The following is a 25,304-nucleotide window of genomic DNA, read 5'->3' on the forward strand; positions in this document are numbered from 1 at the left end:
TGCTTGGCATCTAGTAAGTGTTTAGTGTTTTTTTTTTTTTTTTTTGTTTTTTAGAGACAGGGTCTTTCTCTGTCACCCAGGCTGGAGTGCAGTAGTGTAATCTCAGGTCACTGCAATCTCAGCCTCCTGGGCTCAAGCAATCCTCCCACCTCAGCCTCCCAAGTAGCTGGGACTACAGGTACACATCACCATACCTGGCTAATTTTTGTATTTTTGTAGATATGGGGTTTTGCCATGTTGCCCAGGCTGGTCTTGAACTCTTGGGCTGGCCTCCCAAAGTGCTGGGATTACAGTCTTGAACTACCTCGCCTGGCCTTAGTGCATGTTAGTTGAACAAATTAGTGAAAGATCTCCATCAAAAAAAATGTTTACTTGTCATGTGTTGGGCCCAGTGAGTCCCTGCTCCTGGAACCTCCCCACATTGCATCACTGGTTTCAAAAATGTCAGTCCACCGTGGGTGATTCTGGGGCTGGTGTACCCAGTTTCCTGGCACTGCCCTGTAGCTGGCCTTGTGGAGTGCATGTGTCAGTCATCCTGACCCTAAGGGGACCTCAGGGTGAAAGAGTTGTGGATCCATCTCCCTAGGGATCTGCTAGCCTGGGCACTTCCTTTGGTCAGCCCAGGTTGGCACCCTTCCTGTGTGTGTGCAGGCGCGCATGCATCAGTACAGAAGCAGCCTGGGGCTCCATTCTTCCCTGACTCACTGCAGGTGGCAGGAAGCAGAGCCAGTGGCCGCATTCTGTTGGAGGAATTGCTTCTTTCTGCACATGAGAACTCTTGACTCTGGGACTGAAAAATTGCATGCTGGGCCGGGCCAGGGTGGAGTATGCTGAAATCCCCAGTTCTTACTAAGGGACCTGCATTTGCATTCGAAGCAACATTCAGGATACTGTGAGACTATGAGCTCATTTTATGAATCAGAAGCATTACAGCATAACTTTAATGTTGGAAACTGCAACTTGGAATCCAGATCACCCTCCACCTCAGCACGCGCACGCGTGTGTACACACACACACGCACACACACACTGACATGGGCTCTCGCAGTCACACACTTGGGAGCAATAATAGTCGGAGCATCAGTTCAGATTCTGGAGCCCTCCAGCAAAATTCGTCCACACCGACTTCTGCTTCCACACTCAGAACGCCGTTCCTGGATGGTATGTGGACAGTCAGTTGGGCAGTGACTGAAGGAAGTCTGATGGGTGCGTGGGAATGAGGCCTGGGCAGACCTGAGTTCATACCCCAGCATCTCCTCTTGCTGTGTGGCTTTGGGCATTGCTTAACTTTTTGGGCCTCAGTTTCCTCGCCTGTAAAATGTGGATGATACTAGTACTTCATAGGCTGTGAAGGTTAGACAGGATTATGCATGCAGAGTGACTGACACATACTAGGTGTTCAACAGATGGCAACTCTCATTTCACTAGTTCCCACTGGATCCAGTGTGTTTGCCTTTGGCTCCTATCAAGGAAGAGAAAATGAAGGTTGTCCTGTTTATAGTAGGAAAGCAATCTACCAGGCCACTGAAGCTTGTATAAATGAAGTTCATTGTGCCCTGGGAACAACTGCTTGATCCTCTCCACCCTAGACACATGGCCCAGACCCGGTGTCTGTGTGCCTTTGAGAGAGACTGTGGCCCTGCAGCCGAGGGTTGAGGGCCCAGCTTCCCAGAGATCAGATTGTGCTCTCAGGAACCTACCCACCCAGGCCCCAGGCTGAGCTGCTCACGTGGGTGGGCAGGAGGAAGGCTGCTTTCTCAGCCGAGGAAAAAAAGTCCCCTGTTTGTTTCACCTGAAGCCTCGCAGTGTGACCTCGCAGGAGGTTTGGGTAGAGCCAAGGGTGGGAGTTTTTCCTTAAAGACTGCTTTGGCTCTTTTACCCATTAAAATTATGTGCAACGGTGAAGGAAATACCAAGAATTATGTAAGAAGAAAGTTGCCACTATCAGAGGAGAGCTGGAGTTGTGCTGGGGTGGGGCTGGGGGTCTCCCTGAGGGCTGCAGTTGCTGGCTGTCATTCTCGGCTGGTGGGGAAGAGCTGGTGGGGAAGAGCCGGGGCTTGGGGCTGAGGCTTCCCTGGCAGCTGCCCTTGCTCTTGCTCTTCCTGGAACACAGCCTCGTGCTGTGGCCAGCCGGGGAAGGTGCTCCCTGTTCCCTCTGCCTTTCTCCCAGCCGCAGGGAACTTTCGTGGTGAGAGCATTTTTTCCAGGCAGTGCTTCTTCCTCCAGGAGTCCTGGGAAGGAAGGAGAGTGGGAAAAGCACAGGGCAAGGTTTATCCCGGTTAAAGCTTGGTTGGAGAGAGTGAGCTACAGTAGGCTTGTAGCTGGCCAGAAGGGGCTTCTCTCTAAAGCCGCTCAGCTTCTCTGGGGAATTGGAATCCAGACAAGAAGGAAAATGGTGAGAGATTTTGATCCCCTGCTTTTCCCAGTAGTTGGGCAGAAAGAGGACCCTATCCAGCTTACTGTTGCCAGAACTTGCCATTGCTTTAGTAGGTAAGGCCCCCATAGCTCAGAAACAGGTTTAAGTGATAACTTGCAACCCTGAGACTGCATGTGAGCTGGCAGCTCCTGGCTGTGGCACAGATCCTCCTCCCCACCTGGCCTTCCTCTGTCTGAGGCCCCAGCTGGTCTCGGGTCATAGTCCTAATTCCAGAGCTAGGAAACCATTTGGGACATCTAGTCCAAATCCTTCATTTTCAAATGGGGAAGCCGAGAGGTGGTGAGAAGCTTGAGATTCTGAAGACTGTCTCCACTTTCACTTTGGGAGGGTGGAAAGGGACTGCTCCTGTGTCCTGCGCCTGGTTGCTGCTCCTCCCAGTTTGGAAGCTGGGAGGGCAGCTTGAGTGCAGGAACAATCCAAAGGAATACTGTCTTGGCTCCTGGGTGTGGCTCAGTCCTCAGCTGGCTCCATAATTATTTATTTGTTTGCATGTGCGTGAGTGAGTCCTGTGGTTGGGAGGCTGGAGCTGAGTGAAAGCAGAAGTACCCACACTGTGTCAGCTGTGCAGCACACAATGGGGGACAGTTGGAAGGGGAAAAATGGGGCAGAGGCCCGTCTGCATGGTGGCTGCTAGTTGTGCTTTCTGTCCCTGTTGCAGTGCTTGCACACTTGAGTGTAAACAGCCCTTCCATGTTGCTAGCAGCTGCCCTTCCTTGCTGGCTTTGGGCAGAAGAGTTGCCAAAAATAACCAGGCGGGCGCTTCCACTTGTGGGACATTTACTGTGGTGGCCTCTGGGCAGGCTTGCTTGCTTTCTGCAGGCCTTGTGTCTCTGCCACACTGGAGTCCCTTCTACTTCCTGCAGCCCTTCCTTAGCCTCCCTCTGGCCATTGCACCTTCCTCTTTATTGATCTTCTTAGAGTGAGTCCAGGAGGGTGGCAGCTCATCCTTTGGGCCTGGAAGCTCTGCTGGTATTATCTGGGAAACACCCTCATCCCCCGGTATCCCTGTAGGCAGGCCCTGCTGGCAAAGCTGAGTTTAAAGGAGGCCTGTGCTGGGTGCCCTCTGGACTTTCTGGCCAGACATCTCTCTCCTGGGTCTGTAGGCCAGAAGCTCTGCGTGCCTGCAGAGCCCCACACTGTTGCTAGGACTTTGAGTCTCCCTGTCCTGCCCCTGCCTGGCCAGCCCTGCTCTCAGCCAGCTGTGGAACTGGAAGAGTTGGACTATTCATTTCCTCCAAGGTGTTAAAGACTGATAACGATGTCTGAGCCACCCCTACCCAGCAAGGGAGACAGGAATCACATTTATTGAGTGCGTACCCTGTGCCAGGCGGCGCTTCATCTATGTATTACCTCATTGAATCCCACAATAACTAAGATGAAACTGTTGTGCCCATTCACCAATAGGGAACCCCAGGCTCACAGAGGCTAGTGATTGGAGAAGCCAGCACACATTGCCCCTGACTACTTTTACCCTGCAGCTCCCACACTTCCTCCGGCTATTTTCATGTGCACAAGGAACAATGTTTTGATCCTTGGTATGAAGTGCTGATAGTAGGAATTCGGGCACCATTAGACTGGCTGATAGGGGAGATATTTTGGGCTGGGAAGGGTGGGGAAGACCTCCCTGCTGCCTCCCTCTCCAGATGCTTCACAGGGCAGCCAGGAGCCCAGCCTTGAGCCCTGAGGCCCTTCTGTGGAGGACTCAGCTGTGGGCCTGGGGACTGCCCGGCCAGGCACATGCACAGAAAGAGGGGAAAGGCTTGGTTTCAGCTTAGTGTGGGCTTCCTGGGGACCTCCCAAGTGTCTCCTCCCCCTTAAAGGTATCCCAGCCTCTGAGGTACTGAGAACAGCTCTGGGTATCAAAGGCTGGGGCTAGGTGGGATCTTTGGTCTCCCTTCTTGGCTGCTGGGTCTGACCTGGGGCCCATCATTCCAGCTGGCTTGGCCTAGGTCCCAGAGAGTCTGGTTGGTGTGTACTTGGGGCTTGGGCTGGATGCTCTGCTGTGCCCACATGCTGTGCCAAAGGCCTCTGGGTGTATTTCAGGAACAATAAAGAATAAATCAACATAGGAGAAAAGGCCCTGCAGCAGCTGCTCAGAGACTGGAGAAATGCAAAGAATGTGTGAGCCTTTGGCAAAAGTCTTGCATCTTGACCAGGGCCTGAGGAAGGGCGTGAGGCTGATGTGATGGCTCTGGAGTCAAATGAGTGTCTCTCTGTGCCCACTTTGCAGCCCTTCTAGGAGGCCCCAGGCAGCCATACTGAGACTCCCCCCTCTGCTGGTGGCAAATTTTTGTGCTTCCTGGTCACTAGCATGTACTAGGGAGCCATATTTCCCCCGTTCTTTACTCTCACACCACACTGCCAGACACCGACCCATCCATCCCCACGCACCAGGTGGGTCTTGGCCCTTTCCAGCCCTGACCAGTCAGGAGAGCCTGGGTTGATGAAGACTTGGTAGGCTTGACACACATGCTACACCTCCTGCTTTACCTCCCCCAGATGAATGTCAAGGACCTGGCAATGCCAGGTCTGAGGGGTGCTAAGTGTGAGAACATCTACCTGGGAGGCCGTCACTATAGCTCTACTCAGGTAGTCAGCCATGTGTCCTTAGGCAGGTCATTTTACCTTTGAGGTCTTGGTTCTATGAGCCATGAAATTGAGGTTTGGACAAATGATCTTTGGAGTGAGTGGGCACCTCTGTCTCCTCTACTCGGGATGTGCGATGAATAGATTTTCTTTAGGAAGTTAAGTTATTGGGAGAAGCAACGCTCTGAGAGCACCATGCGGAGATGTGGGTGGCTGTGGCTGGGGGCTAATGCTCAGTGTCCTGAGTGGGGGAACCCAAGCAGAGAACTGATTTGACCCAGAGCTCAGGGTGCCAGGAGAAGGGACAGGAGCCTGGACTCTATGGGGACTCGGGTTATCTGACAAGCAGGGGAAAGCCAAGACTTTATTTTTTTGAGACAGATCTTTGCTCTTGTCACCCAGGCTGGAGTGCAGTGGTACGATCTTGGCTCACTGCAACCTCTGCCTCCTGGGTTCAAGCGATTCGCCTGCCTCAGCCTCCCGAGTAGCTGGGATTACAGGCATGTGCTGGGTTCAAGTGATTCTCCTGCCTCTGCCTCCTGAGTAGCTGGGATTACAGGTGTGTGCCACCGTGCCTGGTTAATTTTGTATTTTTAGTAGAGACAGAGTTTCTCCATGTTGGTCAGGCTGGTCTCATAAACTGCTGACCTCAGGTGGTCTACCTATTTTGGCCTCCCAAAGTGTTGGGATTACAAACGGGAGCCACTGCATCCGGCCTGGCTTTATTTTTAAAGAGCTGTTGGCTAACCTCAGTTGTGGAGTTGGAGGGTGTGGAAGGGGTGTGGCTTCCTCTTAGGCAAAGATGCCAAGCCCTCCACAGGTTGGCCCACTGGAGGTAATCACCTGTAGCCTCTTCACCTTCAAAGCCACTCACCTGCCCGGCCTCTCCACCCACTTTACCTAACCAGCCACATCTCAGAACATTATGGTGGTTTTCAGGCCAGCTGAAGCTGCTCTCTAGGGAGCAGACGTGAGCAACCCAGAGGCTGCTGCTGTCTATCCCAGGCAGCCTGGTGTGACATCCAAGTCTGAAACTCTTGAGGGAGGAAGTTTGCAGAACAGGCAGGCCTAGGTGCCAGTCCTGGCCTTGCCTCTGTACTGCTGTGACCTTAGGCAAGTGATTTGACCTCAGGTCTTCTCAGATTTCTTGTTTAGAAAGGAGGAGTAATAATACCTACCTTGATGGCCTGGTGTGGTGGCTCACGCCTGTAATCTCAGCACTTTGGGAGGTTGAGTTGGGAGGATCCCTTGAGGCCGGGAGTTTAAGACCAGCCTGAGCAACAAAATGAGACTCCATCTCTACAAAAATAATAATGATAATATCTACCTTTCTGTGAGACGATTACACAGGATACTGTGTGTAGTGTGCTTAGCACCATGCCTGGCACATAGTAGCACCTTCAATGGAAATGCTGGAGGTATTGATGAAGCCTTGTCTGTGTGATGTTGGGATAAACCTTGGCTCCATGCTTTGCCCAGTGTCTTGCCAAGTGGTGGGGCCTGCCTGAATGGAGGCATGAAGCATTGTTACTGGAGTCCTTGATTTTGCTCCTGGCTGTGTGTCCTCGGGCGAGTTTATTTCCTTCTCTGGACTGCTCTGTGGAATGAGGAATTGGAGTAGGTAAACATTGACATCCCTTGATATTTGGAATCTGTTCAGCTTTCCCAGCTGGGCCCTGCTTTGCCAGTTGGCTCTGAAGAGAGGCCCAAGCCACCTTTCTCCATGTGGCATGGAGGCTTTTATTCCGGAGTGAGATGGTGCAGAGCCTGCAGCCTCCAGCTCACCTCTGCAGTCCCCCACACCTCAACACCCTTTGGGCTCTCTTGGCTTCCAGGGGCTTTTACAGATACCCCCAGTCTGGAGGGGAAACTGTTTCTGGCTGACTGGGGCTAGGATTATTTCTTAAGAGGAGTGTTAGTAGACCATGCTGTGCTTGGAAATGCCCCCAGGGAAGAGCAGCAGCTCCGGGAAGGAGCTGGCTTTCTGAAGTTCTCAAGTGTAGCATTCCTTCTGAGGCCCACAGGTGTAGATTTCAGATTTTTCTGGGAGGGTGGTGGAAAGAGCAAGGACTTGGAAGACACAAGATAAAGATTTGAATCTTGCCTCTGGCTCTGTAACAGCAGAGCCTCAACTTCCCTCTGGAGAATGGGGACATAAGACTCCTCCATAGGAGGTTTATAAGCATGGATTCGAATTTGTAAAGGACCCAGCCCAGGGAAGTACTCGTTAGCTCCCTTCTTTTGGGAAGGATCTGTCTTTTGGATATTTTGTAGATTGGCCATGGAAGTGGAAATATTTGCCTGTGGCCATTTTTCCTAGGGAAAAGCAGGGCTGCCTGACAAGCTGTTGCAATCCCAAAGGCCTCTCCATCCCCTAGTTGTTTCGATGTTGAGATCAAGCTTGGGATCAGGTTCAGTGTGTGTCTGGGAGAGGGGCTACCCAGGCCTTTGCAAGTCTGAGCTCTGCGGCTGCCTAGGGCTGTGACACCGAAGGTGTGGAGAACATGGGCTGAGGAGGGAGGGGCCTTTCTGAGCTGAGAGAACTTGGCAAGTTGCTTTTAACCTTCATTTCCTGTAAGTTTCCCAAATTTCCTTCGGTTATTGATTTCTAATTTCAACCCGTTTTGATTGGAGAACATACTTTGAGTGATTTCAGTCCCTTTAAATTTGTTGAGACTTGTCTTATGGCCCAATGATGATCTATTGTAGAGAATGTTCCATGTGCTATATATATATATTTATATAACTATATATATATAAATATAAATATATATAAATATATATATATTTTTATTTTTTCTGAGACTGGATCTTGGTCTTTCACCCACGCTGGATTGCAGAGGCATGAACACGGTTTACTGCAGCCTCAACCTCCTGGGCCCAAGCAATCCTCCTGCCTCAGCTTCCTGAGTAGCTGGGACTATAGTGGCCACCACACCCAGCTAATTCTTTCTTTCTTTCTTTTTTTTTTTTTTGTAGAGACACGGTCTCGTTTTGTTGCCCAGGCTGGTCTCGAGCTCCTGGGCTCAAGTAACCCTCCCGCCTTGGCCTCCCAAAATTTTGGGATTACAGGCATGAACCACTGTGCCGGGCCTGCTCTTTTTAAAAAAGAAACAAAAAAAACAGTTCACCTACAGCTACAGTATCTGTGTGCTCTTGAGAAGAGTGTGTATTCGTGTGTATTTTGCTGTTGTTAGGTGGAGTGTTCTATATAGGTCTTCCAGGTCTAATTGGTTTATAGTGTCTAAATCTTCTATTTCCTTGTCCATCTTCTATTTAGTCGTACTGTTTGTTGTTGAAAGTAGTGTTTTCTCTCTCTCGTGTATGTATAAAATAAAATGGAAAAAAGGTAGAGTATTGAAGTTTCCTACTATTATTTGTTTATTTTTCCTTTCAATTCTGACAGTTTTTGCTTTCACGTATTTTGGGGCTCTGTTAGGTACATGCATGTCTATAACTGGTATAGCCTCCTGAGGGATGGACACTTTGTTCATTATAAAATATTCTTTGTCTGTAATAACAGTTTTTGTCTTAAAGTCTATTTTGTCTGATTTTTTTTTTTTTGGGACGGAGTCTAGCTCTGTTGCCCAGGCTGGAGTGCAGTGGCGCGATCTTGGCTCACAGCAGCTTCCACCTCCCAGGTTCAAATAATTCTCCTGTCTCAGCCTCCTGAGTAGCTGCGATTACAGGTGCCTGCCACCACATATTTTGTCTGATATTAGTATAGCCATTCTAGCTGTCTTTTGGTTACTGTTGACAATGGTATCTCTTTTTCCATCCCTTGCTTTCTTTTTTCTTTTTTGGTAGAGTCTCACTGTGTTGCCCAGGCTGGAGTGCAGTGGCGCAATCTGGGCTCACTACAACCTCCACCTCTTGGGTTCAAGCGATTCTCCTACCTCAGCCTCCCGAGTAGCTGGGACTGCAGGCGTGTGTCACCATGCCCTGCTAATTACTTTCAACTGATTTTTATCTCTGAATGTAAAGGGTGTTTCTTTTTTTAAAGAAATTGCATCTTTTTTTAAAAAGTCTGTTCTGCCATATAATTGCATATTTTTTTTAAAAGTCCATTCTGCCAACCTCTGCCTTTTAGATATTTAATCCATTCACATTTAAAGTAATTATGGATAAGGTAGGATTTATGCTGCCATTTTGTGATTTGATTTCTGTATGTCTTATGTCTTTTTTATTCTTTTGTTCTTCCATTACTGTCTTCTTTTATGCTAAATAGATATTTTTGAGTATACCATTCCTGGCCTGTAAATAATGAGACACAGAACAGTAAGGGTTAAATAAAATGCTGCCTGCAATGGACTTAGCACAGTGCCTGGCAAATAGTAAGTGCTCAGTAAACATGGGCACTCAATTGGGTCCCAGGCGTGGTAAGAGCCACAGTTAACCCTAGGACTGGCTGACAGCAAAGTCCCCTCAGGGCTCTGTGTGACCCCTCATGTCTCCCGGGCAGGCCACAGCACTCTGGCAGGTAGTGCCTTTGGGGAATGGGGAGTGGTGGGTCCTGGGAAACTTCACCATGCCAGGCTGTGGCCCTTTAGCCGTTCCCCTGTTCCAGTACCTGGGCACCGCCTGGCTGCTTGTGAAGCATCCTAGATTCCCCATCGTGCTCTTCCCACCCCCGACCCCCACCCCACCAGACCCATGAACTAGTCTCTCAGGGTGGGTTTTATTGCACACACTGAGGTTTAAGAACCACTGCTTGACATCCACACAGATGGGTATTGACACAGTGACAGAGAGAGACCTGGTTTGGGGTCAGGAGGCTTAGATTTGAATCTTGACTTCTCAGTCATGAGTTCTGTGAACTGCAACAAGTTACTTTCAGAGCCAGCCTTTCTCGTTTCTCAGTTGGGAATAAGTGGTTATGCAGATAAGCAGTACTCTCGCACTGTCACTGTCGGCATGCAGCTAGTCCTGGTGGTTGCTGTTCCGGCCTGGCACTTGCTTTTTACAAAGGTGTTTCTTTGGTCCCTGGATGCAGGTCTCTTCCCACCCCAGGCTCTTAAGCTCCTCAAAGGCAGGAACCAGTGAGTGGCGGCTCCTGGACCAGACATCTGGTTGGTTACCTGACAAACAGTCCACTGCCCTCCGTCTTGGATCATGTTGTCTCCAGGCCCTGCTGCTCCCAGGCTCTTTGCAGGAACAGAAGGGAATTGAAGAAGCATTATTGGATAGTGGTATAAGAGCATGAAGATTCAGAATGGGTGACAATAATATGTGCTGGAGGGCCAGCTGGAGGAGGTAGGCCTTGAGGGAAAGCAGACTGTGAGAGTGGAGGCAGGGCTTCCAGGCAGAAGGAACAGCTCTAGGGGAGGCTCAAAGTCAGGGAGCTCCCCCAGGGGTTGCCTGTCCCCAGGGGTCGCTTAACCCTAGTCCCTGCACGGGCTGCCTTGCATTATAATTAGCGTGTGTTTCTGTGTCTCTGTCTCTCCACCGGCCTGGAAGCTCTGTGTCTCCTGTGTCTCCCACAGCCTGGCTTGCAGCAAGTGCTCAGCAAATGCTTGTGGAGTGGATGGAGGGGCAGCAGGCCCACCTGCAGAGCTGCAGCAGGGAGGGTGTGTGGTGGGGGAGTGGGCAGGGCAAGGCAATGGCAAGGGAGGCCCCTGTGAGTGGCCTCATCTGTATCTTGGCCCAGGGCAGAGTCTGGCACTGGGGTGCTCAGGCACAGACTTCAGAGAGCCCTGCTGTAGCCCTGCTGGGGAGCCAGGCCCTTCCAGAAGGAGAGGGAGGAACTGCAGCAGCCTCCAGTGGTGGGAGCTGTATAGGGCATAGAGACTGTTTTGAGGAGACAGACCAAGGACCCCAGTGGTCCCAGGAGGCCCTCACCAGAGGGCCTCAGGAACATCTGCTGAGTCTCCTGCAGAGGAAGCCTAAACCTGCCTGCTTCTACCCTACTCCTGCTGGGATCCCTGGGTCCTGTTGGAAGGGGTTTTCCAGGGCTGCCTGTGATTCTTTGTGGCCTTTGCCTAGGAGGAAGGCAGGCAGTCCCTTCAGTGCAGGCAAAAGCTGGGCCTGGAGGCTTAATCCTTTTTCGTCTTTGCTCGTGACTGTTTTCTCTCTGCATTAGCAGCCCCCCACCTCCCCCATCCCTGGCAAAACAAACAGGGCTATCCCAGCTTCCATGGACACCCTATGGGCATTTGTGGGGCTATGGGGGAGGGAGGCAATCATAGTAGAAGCCTGAACGGAGCCCTGAAAGTGCCTCATAAGCCCTGAAAGGATTCCTCTCTTACACATCCCTTTAAAAGCATCTCAGTGTTGGCATTTTTACTGTGTAAGCTCAAACTTCAGGCAGCTTGAACCCTGCCAAGCTTCTGATCCTGAGCAGCTTGATGGCTGAGACCCCTGGGACTCGTGACTCTCTGGCCTGTTGGCCTGGGCTCTGCTTTTCAGAGCTGAAATTCAGTCCAGAGAAGTGATGGTCCAGGGACTGTCTGGATTGGGAATGGGCCGACCATAGGGCCTCTTGCCTGCTCTCTCATGCTCCCAGGGAAAATGACGCTTGTGGGAGTCAGATCCACGTTGTTGTATCAGAGCCTCCTTGTTTGCAAACCCCTTGAGAATAGTGCTTATGTGTCCAGTGGCTTGCGGAAATGGGGTACACTGGCCTGTGTGTGAAGTCCTGGTTGGTGGGGGTGCATGTGGCATTGCAGATGGGGTCCAGAGGGAAGGTTTGTCTAGGGCCTGGGCAACTCTAGCTGGCCCAAGATGGCAGTTCCAGGCCACTTACCCAGTCTGGCTATAGCTGGAGACCCCAGAATGTCTGAGAGAGCTTTTCAGGATGTGAGCCCAGATGAGGGGGCCAGCTGGGCCATGCTGTGCTTCTCTGGTGGGGGTGGCAGGGACTTGTTATGGCTCCCTGGCATCTTGGCCAGACCTTAGTGTCTTGAGGTCTAGCCATGTCAGGGCATGAGGTAAACAGACCCACAGGCTTGTGTCCCTGGCCACTGTCTAGGTGAGGGTGGAAGCCTAGAAAAGTGGGGTAGAGGGCAACATTGGAGCTGGCACTTTTCCAGTTGGCCTGCATGTGTTGTGGGGCAGCAGGTGACAGTCAAGGGCAGGTGGCTTGTGGGCCAGCAGGGAGAAGGACTTGTGTTCCACGTAGGTGTAGAGGGCCTGGGGCCAGAGGTAGGGTGGGATCCCAGGCTGGGCCTTTTCACTTCATCCCAGCATCTTGAGGCGCTCTCATGTGCATCAGAGAGCCCAGAAGTCAGGAGCAGGCAGGAGCCCAGGGCAGGAATGGGGGCTGTGTCGCCTCTGCCCAGGTGTGGCTCTGACTCACCTTGGGCGCAGTCTTGAATGAGCATCCTGACAGGCAGATACAAACCAAGTGCCAAGGTACAACGGTCTGCCAACCCTGCCCCGTGGAGCCTGCCGTCTGCTGGGGATGACGAAGCAGGCACCTGGGATTTAGTGTGCCATACACAATGTGTTATAGGGGCTTGTAGTTCAGCTCCTGTCTCAGCTCTGGGGTCAGGCTTCCCGGTGGGAGCAGTGTCTGCAACCTGAAGGATGAATAGGACCTGGCCTGATGAAAAGAGTGAGAAGGTGTCCTAGGAAGGGGTACAGCCTGGCCAAAGACCTGGAAGCAAAGCGAGAAGAGCACGTTGGAGGCCCTGGCTCAAGCACAGACTGTCGAGAGAGGTGGCAGGAGCCAAGGTCTGCAGAGACTTGTGGACAGGGCAGGGAGTTTAGACTTTGTCCTAAGACCGCTCAGAGAATTGACTCGCCTGGGGACTCAGTCTGGGCCTGTCTTGCCCTTAGGTGACAGACACATGATCTTTGACTCCCCTCTTCCTAGTGCTGAGCTTGTGGGGCCTGCTCAGGCTATAAGAGTGGGAGCTTGGAGCATTAGCCTCCAAGGGCAGAGGGCCCTCAGGTCAGCTGTCACCCCCAGGTCAGAGCTGAGCCCCTGCAGCTGCTGAGATCAACTTGGCATCTCCTCCCTGGCCTCTGTGGCCTCTACTCAAAACAGTCTTGTTTCTCAAATGGACACACTGATTGCCCCAGGCAGACTGGTGAGTGGCCCTGGTCCCGCAGTGGCCACAGTCTGGCCCCTTGCCCTGTGGTGATGGCTCACTGGCTTCTCCTGGGGTCGGCCAGCCAGTGTTGGGTGTGCGGGTGGGCTGCCGATGGCATTTGGGGAGTAGTGTGTGTTTGAGCTGACATCCCAGGAGAGCTGGTGTCACCATCAGCACTGAACACCCAAAGGCCTTTCCAGCACCTTCCCCTCATATGTCTGCAAAACATATATGTGGGGTCAGCACTGTTTTTTTTTTTTTTTCTTGGTGCACACTGCTTTCTTCTATAGAGAGTAAGTGCTACTCACCATAGAACTTCCTGAAAGCCTGCTAGGTCCCAGGCCTTGGTCTTGACTGTTGCCTTGTCTTTGGCCCAGGGGTACCTGTGGATCTGGTCAAGGATTGGTTGCTGCAGAGAGGAGCCTGGAGGAAGGGAAAAGTGCATAGAGCGTGACAGTCAAACAGACTGACAGGGCAGGTTGCAGTGTCTGGGGCCCCGTGGTGACTGTGGGTTTCCTTTTGCAGTGTTCCTGCATCCGTTGTCAGAGGCCCTGCAGCTGGTCCCAGGGCTGAGCTGCTGGCAGGAGTTCCTCATTACATCCTCTTCCCTGCAGTCTCGGGGACTAGGCCCACAGGTCAGCAGCCCTTGGAGGTGTCGTCCTTCCTCTTCCTCACTGTGAGGAAGGGCAGTTTGATTTCCATCTGAGGGACAGGGCAGTGGGGGTGGGGTAGAAGAAATGAGAGGAAGTGGCTCAGTCCTGAGCCCATGGGGTCTGAGAGCTGGAGGCACCACCAGCAGCAACTGAGCCCGGAGTGGGGTTGCAGGAGCTGGAGAGTCCAGGCCCAGATCGGGGGCTAGAGTGGCCAGTGCAGGAGGAAGTGTTTCAGGCCTCCCTGCAGGTAGACCTCACACATCTGCTGACCCGTCTGTGGTGAGACCCTTTCCTGCCCTCCCTTCCTGGAGGGTCAAGGGTCTCAGCTGTATTTGGGGAGAATGGGAGAGAGTACCTGCCAAAGGTTCAGGCAGGGGTAAGGGGCTTCCCAGTGCCAATGAGAAGGGATATCTGATATCTGTGTCTAGAAAATCCTTGCTCGGAGGTGGTGTGGAGTGTGCTGTGGAAGGGAGGTGTATGAAGAGGGGTCTGGGGTCTTAGTGGCATATCTTGGGGATAAGGAAGAGGAGCTTGATCTTAGAGTTAGACAGACCTGGGTTCCAGTTATGGCTCTGCAACATAATGACTGTGTGACTGTAGGCAACTTACTTAGCTCCTCTGAGCCTCATCTAGCTAACCTGTAAATAGAGATTAAAATCGCAACACCTGCCTTATAAGGCCATGGTGGGAATTTAAAGGATATAAAGCACATAGGATCTGCCTGGCACGGGTGCACCATCACCATCATCATTACTTCTATGACTACTTAGTGCCCTGCTGCCTAGGTGTGCCCCTTCACCCTTCCTCCCAGGCTGCCAGTATCTTCCACTCTTCTCCCCACCCCCAGCCGATGACCTTTCTTCTCTGAGGGTCCCAGGCCTGAGTGTCTATGCCTCTGGCCCCCTTAGCTCTTCGGTGAGGGTGACAGGGAGGCCTCTGAAGCAAGAACCTTCTGGGGTGATTCAGCCTTCCCCAAACCAGGCCCCTTTATTTCTTCAAAGCAAGTCCCTGTCTGAGCTTCAGAGGCAGCTGTGGTGTCCTGAATGATGGCCCTCCTTGATGTGCAGGGTGGGAGTGGGAGGCTTCCCAGCTGAGCTCAGCTCCTCCAGGGCTGACCATACAGCTGTGGGTAAGCCCCTGTAAGACCTGCATCTGGCCGCTGGCCCCTGCCCTGGGCAGAAGGAGGCTTGTCCTGGAGCCGCAGGCCCCGCCTCATCTCCTTCTGAGCAGCCATCCCCGTGGAGGGGGCACAACCCTCCATCAGGTTCACACTGGCACGTGCATCCAGGCCCACCCGCCACGTGGACCTTCCCTTGCTCCAGGCCTCAAGCCTGTGCTGTGGCTCACAAGGAGACAGGGCTGTGATGAAGGGAGGCGTGAGTGTGTGTGAGCGCCCACTGGAGGGGCTCGCAGCCCCCTGGAGGCACGTGGGCCTGCCAGGCTGGCGCACATTTTTCCTTCCTCTGTCTTGCTTCTGCAGACACGCACTTACAGTTCTGTGGGCTTGATGTTCCCTTGGAGAGGCGGAGCCAGACGGTCCCACCCTGCAGCTTCACGGGGGTGCCCAGGGTGATTTTCAGTGTAGGGGTTAGCTTTTGGGTTCCTGCTCTGAATTAGGTTGGCTGTCAGGGAATGCGGGTTTAAAAGCAAGAAAAAGGTTGTTTCTCCAGCCCCCAGCTCTCCACTTCTTGTTCAGATCCCCCCACTTCCCTCTTGCTGGGGGTCAGGGTGACTTGGATGCCCTCCTAGTCTCTGTGCCTCTCCCTCCCTCCGGCTTCATATATGAAAAGACAAAGGCTGCACACGAGGAGGGTCTCTTACTCTCTTCAAGGCCCAGGAGCTGAGGAAGGAAATGGAGGAGGAAGTTACTCCCCTTCTGGGTGCTGGGTAAAAGTGAAAGATAGGGAGGGGGCCCTCAGTGAGTCACGCAGGCGGGCAGGAGGCAGGCAGGCTCCGGGAGCACAGGGGCTGGGGAGCTGCGGAAGCCTGCAGAGGAGCGATAGCCTGGGAGGGGCATTCCTGGTGCTGGGGGTGGGCCGAACTGCGAACTGGGTGTAGTCGGGACTCTGTGCCCGCCCAGCCCTGCCCTCCGCTGCTGCTGGCTGGTTTCCTGGGAGCTGCTGGGGTTGCTAACAATGACCTGTAGCATCTGGGGCCTGAGATTTCCTCTTCAGAGCCGCCCAAGCTGCTTTCCCCTCTTCCTAGGGACCAGAATCTTACTGGGGAAAGAGGTGGGCCATGTAGCTCCCACCCCCACCAACTTCCCAGGAAAAAAAACAAAACCCAAACAGCACTCTGAGGGAAGGAAAAGTCTTGAAAAATACATGCAAGCAGCTATGTTGTAAAATACAGGTCTAGATTCTGTTCTGTAGCGACTGTTTTAAAAAATCAAATTACGAAGCAAACGGAAAAACTCTGTACTTTAGTCATGACATTATCATGGAGAAACCTTCTGGAACTGAGTTCCAGCAATCCGCACCCTCTACGATCTGAGTTAACACTATTTGCCAGGGGCTCTTCGGCAGTGGAAGGGGCAGGGGTCAGGCAGGGGCGGGGTCAGCTGCTGACCAGCTCTTGGCCTGGATCCTGCCTCCACCCTGCCAGGGTTGCAAAACAGGTTCTGGGCTAGTTTGGGAAAGACTGGCAGCCACAGCCCCACCCAACAGATCTTCCCAGGGGTGGGGCTAGGACTGCACACACCCTTCTGGGGCCTTACCTGCAGGCCTTGGTGAGCCTGACCCTGGGCCCCTGACTCTACAAGGGTCTGTTGGGGCTCCCGACTCTGGGGCTGCACAGGAGGAGTGGCCATGTCGGGAATGACCCTGTCCTCTCCACTTCCCGAGCCTGAGATATGCTTGGAGTGTCAGAGGAGGCACTGGCTGGACAAAGATCCTTCTGGGTCTGGTGGGAGGCTCCTGCATAGACAGATGTGTGCCAGGAGGACTAGGCCTGGCTGCCCAGGGGGCTGGGGCCTGGGTAAGAGGAGAGGGGAACCAATGTGGCTTTTGCTGCCCCTTTCTCAGCTGGGCTGGAAGGGCTTGGGCTGGATGTCAGCTCCACCTGTGTCTTAGAATGTGCCTATGCAGTGCACAAATAACACAACCAGATGCAGGCAGTCCTGGAGCGGAACCAGGAGGATGAGGTTGTGGGACAAGAGAGTCACAGTGCCCTGGGAGATGCAGCTGATTCTCCTGCCCTCCTAGCAGCTCCCCAAAAGTCCTGGCTCCTGCCTCACCAATGCTGCTCTGTGACTTGGGGCCTGTCCCTGTGATATGAGGTGGTGGGACCGAAGGCCCTTGGAGGCCCTTTTCTTACACTTGTGCTGATGTTCAGGGCATCCTGGGAGGCTGTGGCTGACACTGTCACTGCTCTTCCCTCTGCAGGTGCCAGGACCCTGTGGAGCATCATGAACTGGGAAGAGTAGCTGAGCCCCAGAGCCTCTCTGGAAGAGAAAGGAAGAACCAGCAGTTCTTTCTCCCAGTGTCCGACCTCATTGTCCAGCGTCTTCCTCTGCCCCTGCTCTGCCCTCCCTGGCTCCTGGACTAGAGCCCAGCTTCCAGCAGGACGTTTCCCCAGGGGATGGGCGACTGTTGAAGGGGATCTCACTGCCAGGGCTTAGTTGGCCACATCATGAACCTCCAGGCCCAGCCCAAGGCTCAGAACAAGCGGAAGCGTTGCCTCTTCGGGAGCCAGGAACCAGCTCCCAAGGAGCAGCCCCCTCCCCTGCAGCCCCCCCAGCAGTCCATCAGAGTGAAGGAGGAGCAGTACGTCGGGCACGAGGGTCCAGGAGGGGCAGTCTCCACCTCTCAGCCTGTGGAACTGCCCCCTCCCAGCAGCCTGGCCTTGCTGAACTCTGTGGTGTATGGGCCTGAGCGGACCTCAGCAGCCATGCTGTCCCAGCAGGTGGCCTCAGTAAAGTGGCCCAACTCTGTGATGGCTCCAGGGCGGGGCCCGGAGCGTGGAGGAGGTGGGGGTGTCAGTGACAGCAGCTGGCAGCAGCAGCCAGGCCAACCTCCACCCCATTCAACATGGAACTGCCACAGTCTGTCCCTCTACAGTGCACCCAAGGGGAGCCCACATCCTGGAGTGGGAGTCCCAACTTACTATAACCACCCTGAGGCACTGAAGCGGGAGAAAGCGGGGGGCCCACAGCTGGACCGCTATGTGCGGCCAATGATGCCACAGAAGGTGCAGCTGGAGGTAGGGCGGCCCCAGGCACCCCTGAATTCTTTCCACGCAGCCAAGAAACCCCCAAACCAGTCGCTGCCCCTGCAACCCTTCCAGCTGGCATTCGGCCACCAGGTGAACCGGCAGGTCTTCCGGCAGGGCCCACCGCCCCCAAACCCGGTGGCTGCCTTCCCTCCACAGAAGCAGCAGCAGCAGCAGCAACAGCAACAGCAGCAGCAGCAGCAGCAGCAGGCAGCCCTACCCCAGATGCCGCTCTTTGAGAACTTCTACTCCATGCAGCAGCAACCCTCGCAGCAACCCCAGGACTTTGGCCTGCAGCCGGCTGGTCCACTGGGACAATCCCACCTGACTCACCACACCATGGCACCCTACCCCTTCCCCCCCAACCCAGATATGAACCCAGAACTGCGCAAGGCCCTCCTGCAGGAGTCAGCCCCACAGCCGGCGCTACCTCAGGTCCAGATCCCCTTCCCCCGCCGCTCCCGCCGCCTCTCTAAGGAGGGTATCCTGCCTCCCACCGCCCTGGATGGGGCTGGCACCCAGCCTGGGCAGGAGCCAACTGGCAACCTGTTCCTACATCACTGGCCCCTGCAGCAGCCGCCACCTGGCTCCCTGGGGCAGCCCCATCCTGAAGCTCTGGGATTCCCGCTGGAGCTGAGGGAGTCACAGCTACTGCCTGATGGGGAGAGACTAGCACCCAATGGCCGGGAGCGAGAGGCTCCTGCCATGGGCAGCGAGGAGGGCATGAGGGCAGTGAGCACAGGGGACTGTGGGCAGGTGCTACGGGGTGGAGTGATCCAGAGCACGCGACGGAGGCGCCGGGCATCCCAGGAGGCCAATTTGCTGACCCTGGCCCAGAAGGCTGTGGAGCTGGCCTCACTGCAGAATGCAAAGGTGAGAGTGGCATGCGGTGGAGCCAGACCTGGCAGAGGACATCAGGCTGATAGGTGGGAGGCTGCAGGATTTGCTTCTTGCCTAGGGAAAGCCAGACTTTGCCCTAGCCAGCTGCCTATGGGAAAATAGTACAAAGACCACCCTTCACCTTGCCACAGGGTTCTTGCTTACTTTATTTTGCAGAAATATTTTTTGAATAATTAGATACTATTTCAGATACAGATAGATACAGATCACCGGGTTCAAGTGATTCTCCAGCCTCAGCCTCCCCGAGTAGCTGGGATTACAGGCGCCTGCCACCATGCCTGGCTAATTTTTGTATTTTTAGTAGAGACAGGGTTTCACCATGTTGGTCAGGCTGGTCTCGAACTCCTGACCTCGTGATCTGCCTGCCTCAGCCCCCCAAAGTGCTAGGATTACACTTTGCCAGCCAGAAGCACTTTCTATAGAAGAGAGCAGTGCGAGGCTGGGCGCAGTGGCTCATGCCTATAATCCTAGCACTTTGGGAGGCCAAGGTGGGTGGATCACTTGAGGTCAGGAGTTGGAGACCAGCCTGGTCAACACAGCAAAACCCTATCTCTACCAAAAAACACAAAAATTAGCCAGGTGTGGTGCTGCACGCCTGTAATCCCAGCTACTGGGGAGGCTGAGGTGGGAGAATCGTTTGAACCCGGGAGGCAGAGGTTGCAGTGAATCAAGATCATGCCACTGCACTACAACCTGGGTGACAGAGTGAGACCCCCTGTCTCCAAAAAAAAAAAAAAAGTGGTAGGAGAAAAGGTATGCAGGGAAAGGTCAAGTTGTGAGACCACTGGGAGCCACTGTGGGTGTTTGAGTCCTGTGACTAAATGGGAATTGAGGGTCCTAGATCAAATCAGAATTTATCTTTTATTTGTTTATTTATTTATTATTGAGACAGGGTCTCACTCTGTCACCCAGGCTGGAGTGCAGTGGTTCGATCTCGGCTCACTGCAGCCTCAACTTCCTGGGCTCAAGCAATCCTCCCACCTCCGCCTCCCGAGTAGCTGGGACCACAGGAGTTTGCCACCAGGCCCAGCTAATTTTGTTTTATTTTCTGTAGAGACGAAGTGTCACTATGTTGCCCAGGCTGGTCTTGAACTTGTGGCCTCAAGTGATCCTTTCATCTTGTCCTCCCAAAGTGCAGGAATTACAGGCATGAGTCACTGCGCCTGGCTATGACTTATCTTTTAAATTGCACTTCTGTTCCCATCTTGTCCAGGATGGCAGTGGCTCTGAAGAGAAGCGGAAAAGTGTATTGGCCTCAACTACCAAGTGTGGGGTGGAGTTTTCTGAGCCTTCCTTAGCCACCAAGCGAGCACGAGAAGACAGTGGGATGGTACCCCTCATCATCCCAGTGTCTGTGCCTGTGCGGACTGTGGACCCAACTGAGGCAGCCCAGGCTGGAGGTCTTGATGAGGACGGGAAGGGTCCTGAACAGAACCCTGCTGAGCACAAGCCATCAGTCATCGTCACCCGCAGGCGGTCCACCCGAATCCCCGGGACAGATGCTCCAGCTCAGGTATGAGAGGCGTCCCTTCTAAACACCTCCAGCACCTGAGTGCTCCTGGGGCCCAGGACCCTATGGGGAAAGGAGAACATGGCAATGTAGGAAGGTATCAGGGAACCTGTGGAGATACTGTTTTTATTTTCCAAACCAAACTTCTGGACAGATGTCCAGAAGGGGCATTTGGGGATGTCCCCCTCCTCATGGGGGATGAGATAGTTTTATACTTGAAATTGAAACTGCCTGGGAAATTCTAGGATATGTGCATCTTTTTTTCCAGATCAGCAAATTTTGATTTGGCCCGTGCTGGGTGCTGGGAATTAGAGATGTTTGCTTGTACTGTCACTACTGAGATCTTGATATCTCCTTCTTTTTTTTTTTTTTTTTAAGACAGAGTCTCGCTCTGTCGCCCAGGCTGGAGTGCAGTGGCGCGATCTCGGCTCACTGCAACCTCCACCTCCCGGGTTCACACCATTCTCCTGCCTCAGCCTTCCGAGTAGCTGGGACTACAGGCACCTGCCACTGTGCCTGGCTAATTTTTTGTATTTTTAGTAGAGACGGGGTTTCACCGTGTTAGCCAGGATGGTCTCAATCTCCTGACCTCGTGATCCGCCCGCCTCGGCCTCCCAAAGTGCTGGGATTACAGGCATGAGCCACTGCACCCAGCCTTTTTTTTTTTTTGAGAGGGAGTCTCACTGTGTCACCCCGGCTAGAGTACAGTGGCGCGTTCTCCACTCACTGCAACCTCCGTCTTCCGGGTTCAAGGAATTCTTCTGCCTCAGCCTCCTGAGCTGCTGGGATTACAGGCGCCCACCACCACGCCCAGCTAATTTTTGTATCTTTAATAGAGATGGAGTTTTGCCATGTTGGCCAGGCTGGTCTCCAACTCCTGAGCTCAGGTGATCCACCCACCTTGGCCTCCCAAAGTGCTGAGATTACAGGTGTGAGCCACTGCACCTGGACAAACCTCAGTTTTTATTGTGTCAGTTCCTTAAATTTCTTAAAAGCTCTGCTGTTTCTCAGCCTCTCAGTTGCCTTTTCCAGTAATAGCATTCACCTCTAGGGAAAACGCAGCTTCAAATACTGGGCTCACCTCTTTAGCTTTCTTTTTTTTCCTCTAGATCTTGGCTCTTTAATTCTTTGCCAACCTATTTGCCCTCTGATATCTTCAGAAATGTGTTTTGCACATCGAATCCAGATTTTCTGGTTATTCTCAGCTGGAGAGTTGGCCTGCATGCCTCTGTAATAGGCAGGGGAGCGCCACAGTCTCTGCTGTCTGGGTTCCTGTTCTCTGGTTGAGGAAAAGTTTGTGGTAGAGGCTGGAGGCCTGGGCAGCTTGTTCTGAGACAGGAAGGAGCCTGAGCAGCTCCACAGCTCAATGCCCCTATTTTATAGATGAGGAGCTAGGTCCAGAAAAGACAAGAGACTGACCTAAGGTCATACAGCCAAGTAGGTAGAGCTAGCCCTAGAATTTGTATCTCCTGAATCCCTGCCTGTGAGTACTTGTACTACACCAGGCTTTGGGGGGAGGTTTGTGTTTTGTTATTTGTTTATTTCATTATTTATTATTCTTTGTACTACAGATACTTTCTTTCATGCATAAAAGTAGAGAGGGGTATAATGAACGCCAGTGTTTAGCCATCACCCAGATTTCACAGTTATTAAAACATAGCCAATCTTATTTCACCTGTACCTCTGCTTCTCCATGCCACTGGGTTATTTTGAAGCACGTCCTGAACATCGTGTCATTCCATCCATATACTTCAGTTTGTGTCTGAAATACATAAGGACTCTTTCTTCTTCAACGTTATCTCAATAGCATTACCACACCTAAAAAATGAACATGACTATTTTTGTCAAATATCAGAATAGTTCAAATCCCTTATTATAAAATTACAAATCATTACAGCTAGCTGATTTTTTGTTAGATTTCTTGTCAAGAAAGTTTGGGGGGCCTTTGGCTCCTGCATTTTTTTTTTTTTTCTGTGCAATCATATTGTTTTCCTAAGGGAAGAAGAATGAACAGTTTCATTTCATCCCAATTTGTAGAAGGGAAAAGAGGGCACAGATGGGTGAAGGACATGGCCAGAGCCTGAGAGGGAGTCAGGGCCCTCTGCTGGAAGGTGTTTATGGGGGCCAGAACCTTGGCAGGGAGACAGCTCATTATTCTAAGGCCCACTCGGTCAACATGGCCAACCTTACCTGTTATAGTGAGTACGCAGAGAGATAAACTGGGTGCTGCTCACCCTGTAGGGCTCCATTCTCTGCCTTTGAGATTATAGGAATTGAGCAAGGGAAGGCCTCTGTTCTCTTATAGTACTGCTTTCTATTCTAGATAGAGGCCCATGTGGCATACCTAGCAGGGAGAAGTAGTGCATGGGCTAGACTTTCCTAGTAGGATTAATACTATGAGAACAAAAGTTCTACAAGGACAAGGACTGTCCATTGCATTTTTTTTTTCTTTTTCCTTTTTGTTTTTTGAGACGGAATCCAGTTCTGTTGCCCAGGCTAGAGTGCAGTGGCACGATCTTGGCTCACTGCAACCCCCACCTCCCGGGTTGAAGTGATTCTTATGCCTCAGCCTCCTGAGTAGCTGAAATTACAGGCACCTGCCACCATGCCTGGCTAATTTTTATGTTTTAGTAGAGGCAGGGTTTTGCCATGTTGGCCAGGCTGGTCTCGAACTCCTGACCTCAAGTGATCCCCCGACCTCGACCTCCCAAAGTGCTGAGATTACCACGGCTGTCCTTGTCCATTCCAGCCTGGAGTTTAAGTAGTGATAACAGCCAATATTTACTAAGGTACCAGGTAATGTTCTCAGTGATTTCCTTGTATTAATTCATGTAGTCCTCATAGTTACCCCATGAAGTAGGCACTTACTAGGTAGGCACCATGTTAAAAATGAAGATGCACAGAAACATTGAGTAATTTTCAGTGGCAATAAAGGTGGTAGGTCCCAACCCAAGCAGTCCAGCTCCAGAGCCTGGGCCCTGAACTACTGCACTCCTGCCCTATCATACACTTTACAGCAGAGGTGGGGAACTGCGGTCTGGGGGCCAAATCCAGAGCTAAGAATGGTGTTACAATTTTATATGATTAGTTTTAAAAAGAAAAAGGGAAAAGAGGAATATGTAACAGAGATCACATGTGGCCCACAAAGCCCAAAATATTTACTCTCTGGCCCCTTACAGAAAAAGTTTGCTGACCTCTGCCCTAGAGGAGACGATAAGAAGGGCTTTTGGACCTGCTCCTTTTTTCAGGCTTGCCTTGGTGGGTGTGGTGGGCAGACTAAGTTCCAAAGGTGAGACTGGCAAGCTGTGGTTAAGACTTCACTTTCCCTGGGACATGGGGGGCTGAGCCATCTTTGTTTTCTTTCCTTCTCCAGGCAGAGGACATGAATGTCAAGTTGGAGGGGGAGCCTTCCGTGCGGAAACCAAAGCAGCGGCCCAGGCCCGAGCCCCTCATCATCCCCACCAAGGCGGGCACTTTCATCGCCCCTCCCGTCTACTCCAACATCACCCCATACCAGAGCCACCTGCGCTCTCCTGTGCGCCTAGCTGACCACCCCTCTGAGCGGAGCTTTGAGCTGCCTCCCTACACGCCGCCCCCCATCCTCAGCCCTGTGCGGGAAGGCTCTGGCCTCTACTTCAATGCCATCATATCAACCAGCACCATCCCTGCCCCTCCTCCCATCACGCCTAAGAGTGCCCATCGCACGCTGCTCCGGACTAGTGAGTGACCTCCCTCCGCGGCCCTGGCAGGAGCGGGGCTGGGGCACTGGGCAGGGAGGCATCTCAGCCTATGGGGCTGCTGGGGATTGGGCTGGAACACTCTGGGAGAAGGAGCTCTGCTCTGTCTTCTCTGAGATTGAGAAGGAGGTTGTCCTGGTTCAACAAGGAGGGGCGGGGGGCCTGCCCAGCTGCTTGGATTCAAATCTCAATTCTACCATTTACTATTACATCCACTTTTGCAAGTCACTTCAACTCCCTGGGCCTCAGTTTTTTCAGTATTAAGATGGGGATATTAGTATTACTTGGTTAATGATGAAATTGCCAATATTCAACTATTTTTGGATTCACAAATAGTAGTTTCCTTTGGTTCAACCTAATAGCCACTTCCTAGGCTCAGGTGCATTAGCACACATAAAGCTGGAACATCATGCCAAGGCCATCCTGTTTGCTCATAGTCCTTTGTGGCACATCTGGTCTCTGGGGCTCTCGAACAGTCTTTTTGGCCAAAAGCAGACATTCTGGAAATATTGGGCTGGCTTGGGGTGATGTACTGCTGAAAAATGTTGCCCACTCCATAAGGAGGTCCATTTCCTCTGCAAAATGGGATAATCCAGTCCCCTTAGGGTGGTAGAGAGGATTAAGTGGAAGTAGCTAGCTCATAGATGCCTTTGGCCAATTAACCTTTGACTGTGACCTCACCCATGGTGTAGCTCTCTGGTGCCCCCTGGTGTCTGTGGATGCAAAATGTTTGCCCTAGGCTGGCCAGCCTTCTGTCCTGCTTCCTGGGGAGGCTTCTCTCTGGCTAGGAAGAGGAAGTCATTGTAGAGATCAGACTGGCAGCCAGCGAGAGGTCAGTCTGTCCACGAGTATTTACCGAACACTTGGGCGTAAGGCCTTGAACTGGGTCCTGTGAGGGCTCCAAGAATGTACAGGACACCATGGTCTGTTCTATAGAGAATGCAAGGTCATTAGGGAGTTGACATGAAAGCCTACGAGTTGAAAAAACAGAGGTTCCCGGCAGTGTGGGATCTGCAGCCAGTGAGTGAAGCCCCAGCAGCTAGCCTGGGATGGTGAGGACTGTATTCAAGAGGGGTGGGGCCAGAGCTGAGCCCCAGCCATGGAGGAGGGCGGGGGCAGGGAGGACACACCAGGCGGAGGAAATGACTGGTGCAAAGGCCTGTAGATGGGACCATGCAGGGAGAGTGAGGGGTCGAGAGGTAAGCAGTCAGCTAGGATGCAGGTCCAGGCACATGGGTGG

General features: G+C 52.7%; 1 protein-coding gene across 3 annotated transcripts in view; it reads left to right on the forward strand.

The window, feature by feature from the left end:
* Positions 1-25,304, forward strand: part of MIDEAS (mitotic deacetylase associated SANT domain protein) — a 69,061-nt gene that overhangs the window by 30,218 nt on the left and 13,539 nt on the right. For 2 of the 3 annotated variants that reach the window (XM_032135064.2, XM_032135063.2), the window contains 3 exons: positions 17,092-18,790; positions 20,031-20,330; positions 23,701-24,046. In XM_032135064.2, the coding sequence (XP_031990955.1) occupies positions 17,339-18,790; positions 20,031-20,330; positions 23,701-24,046 (2,098 nt within the window). In that variant the 5' untranslated portion in view covers positions 17,092-17,338. Of the gene's footprint in view, positions 1-8,699; positions 8,712-17,091; positions 18,791-20,030; positions 20,331-23,700; positions 24,047-25,304 lie in introns of those variants that run through there. The other variant, XM_058429424.1, reaches the window with a different exon arrangement.

This window comes from Hylobates moloch, unplaced genomic scaffold (assembly GCF_009828535.3).
Source record: "Hylobates moloch isolate HMO894 unplaced genomic scaffold, HMol_V3 SCAFFOLD_16, whole genome shotgun sequence".
NCBI classification, from domain to species: Eukaryota; Metazoa; Chordata; class Mammalia; order Primates; family Hylobatidae; genus Hylobates; species Hylobates moloch.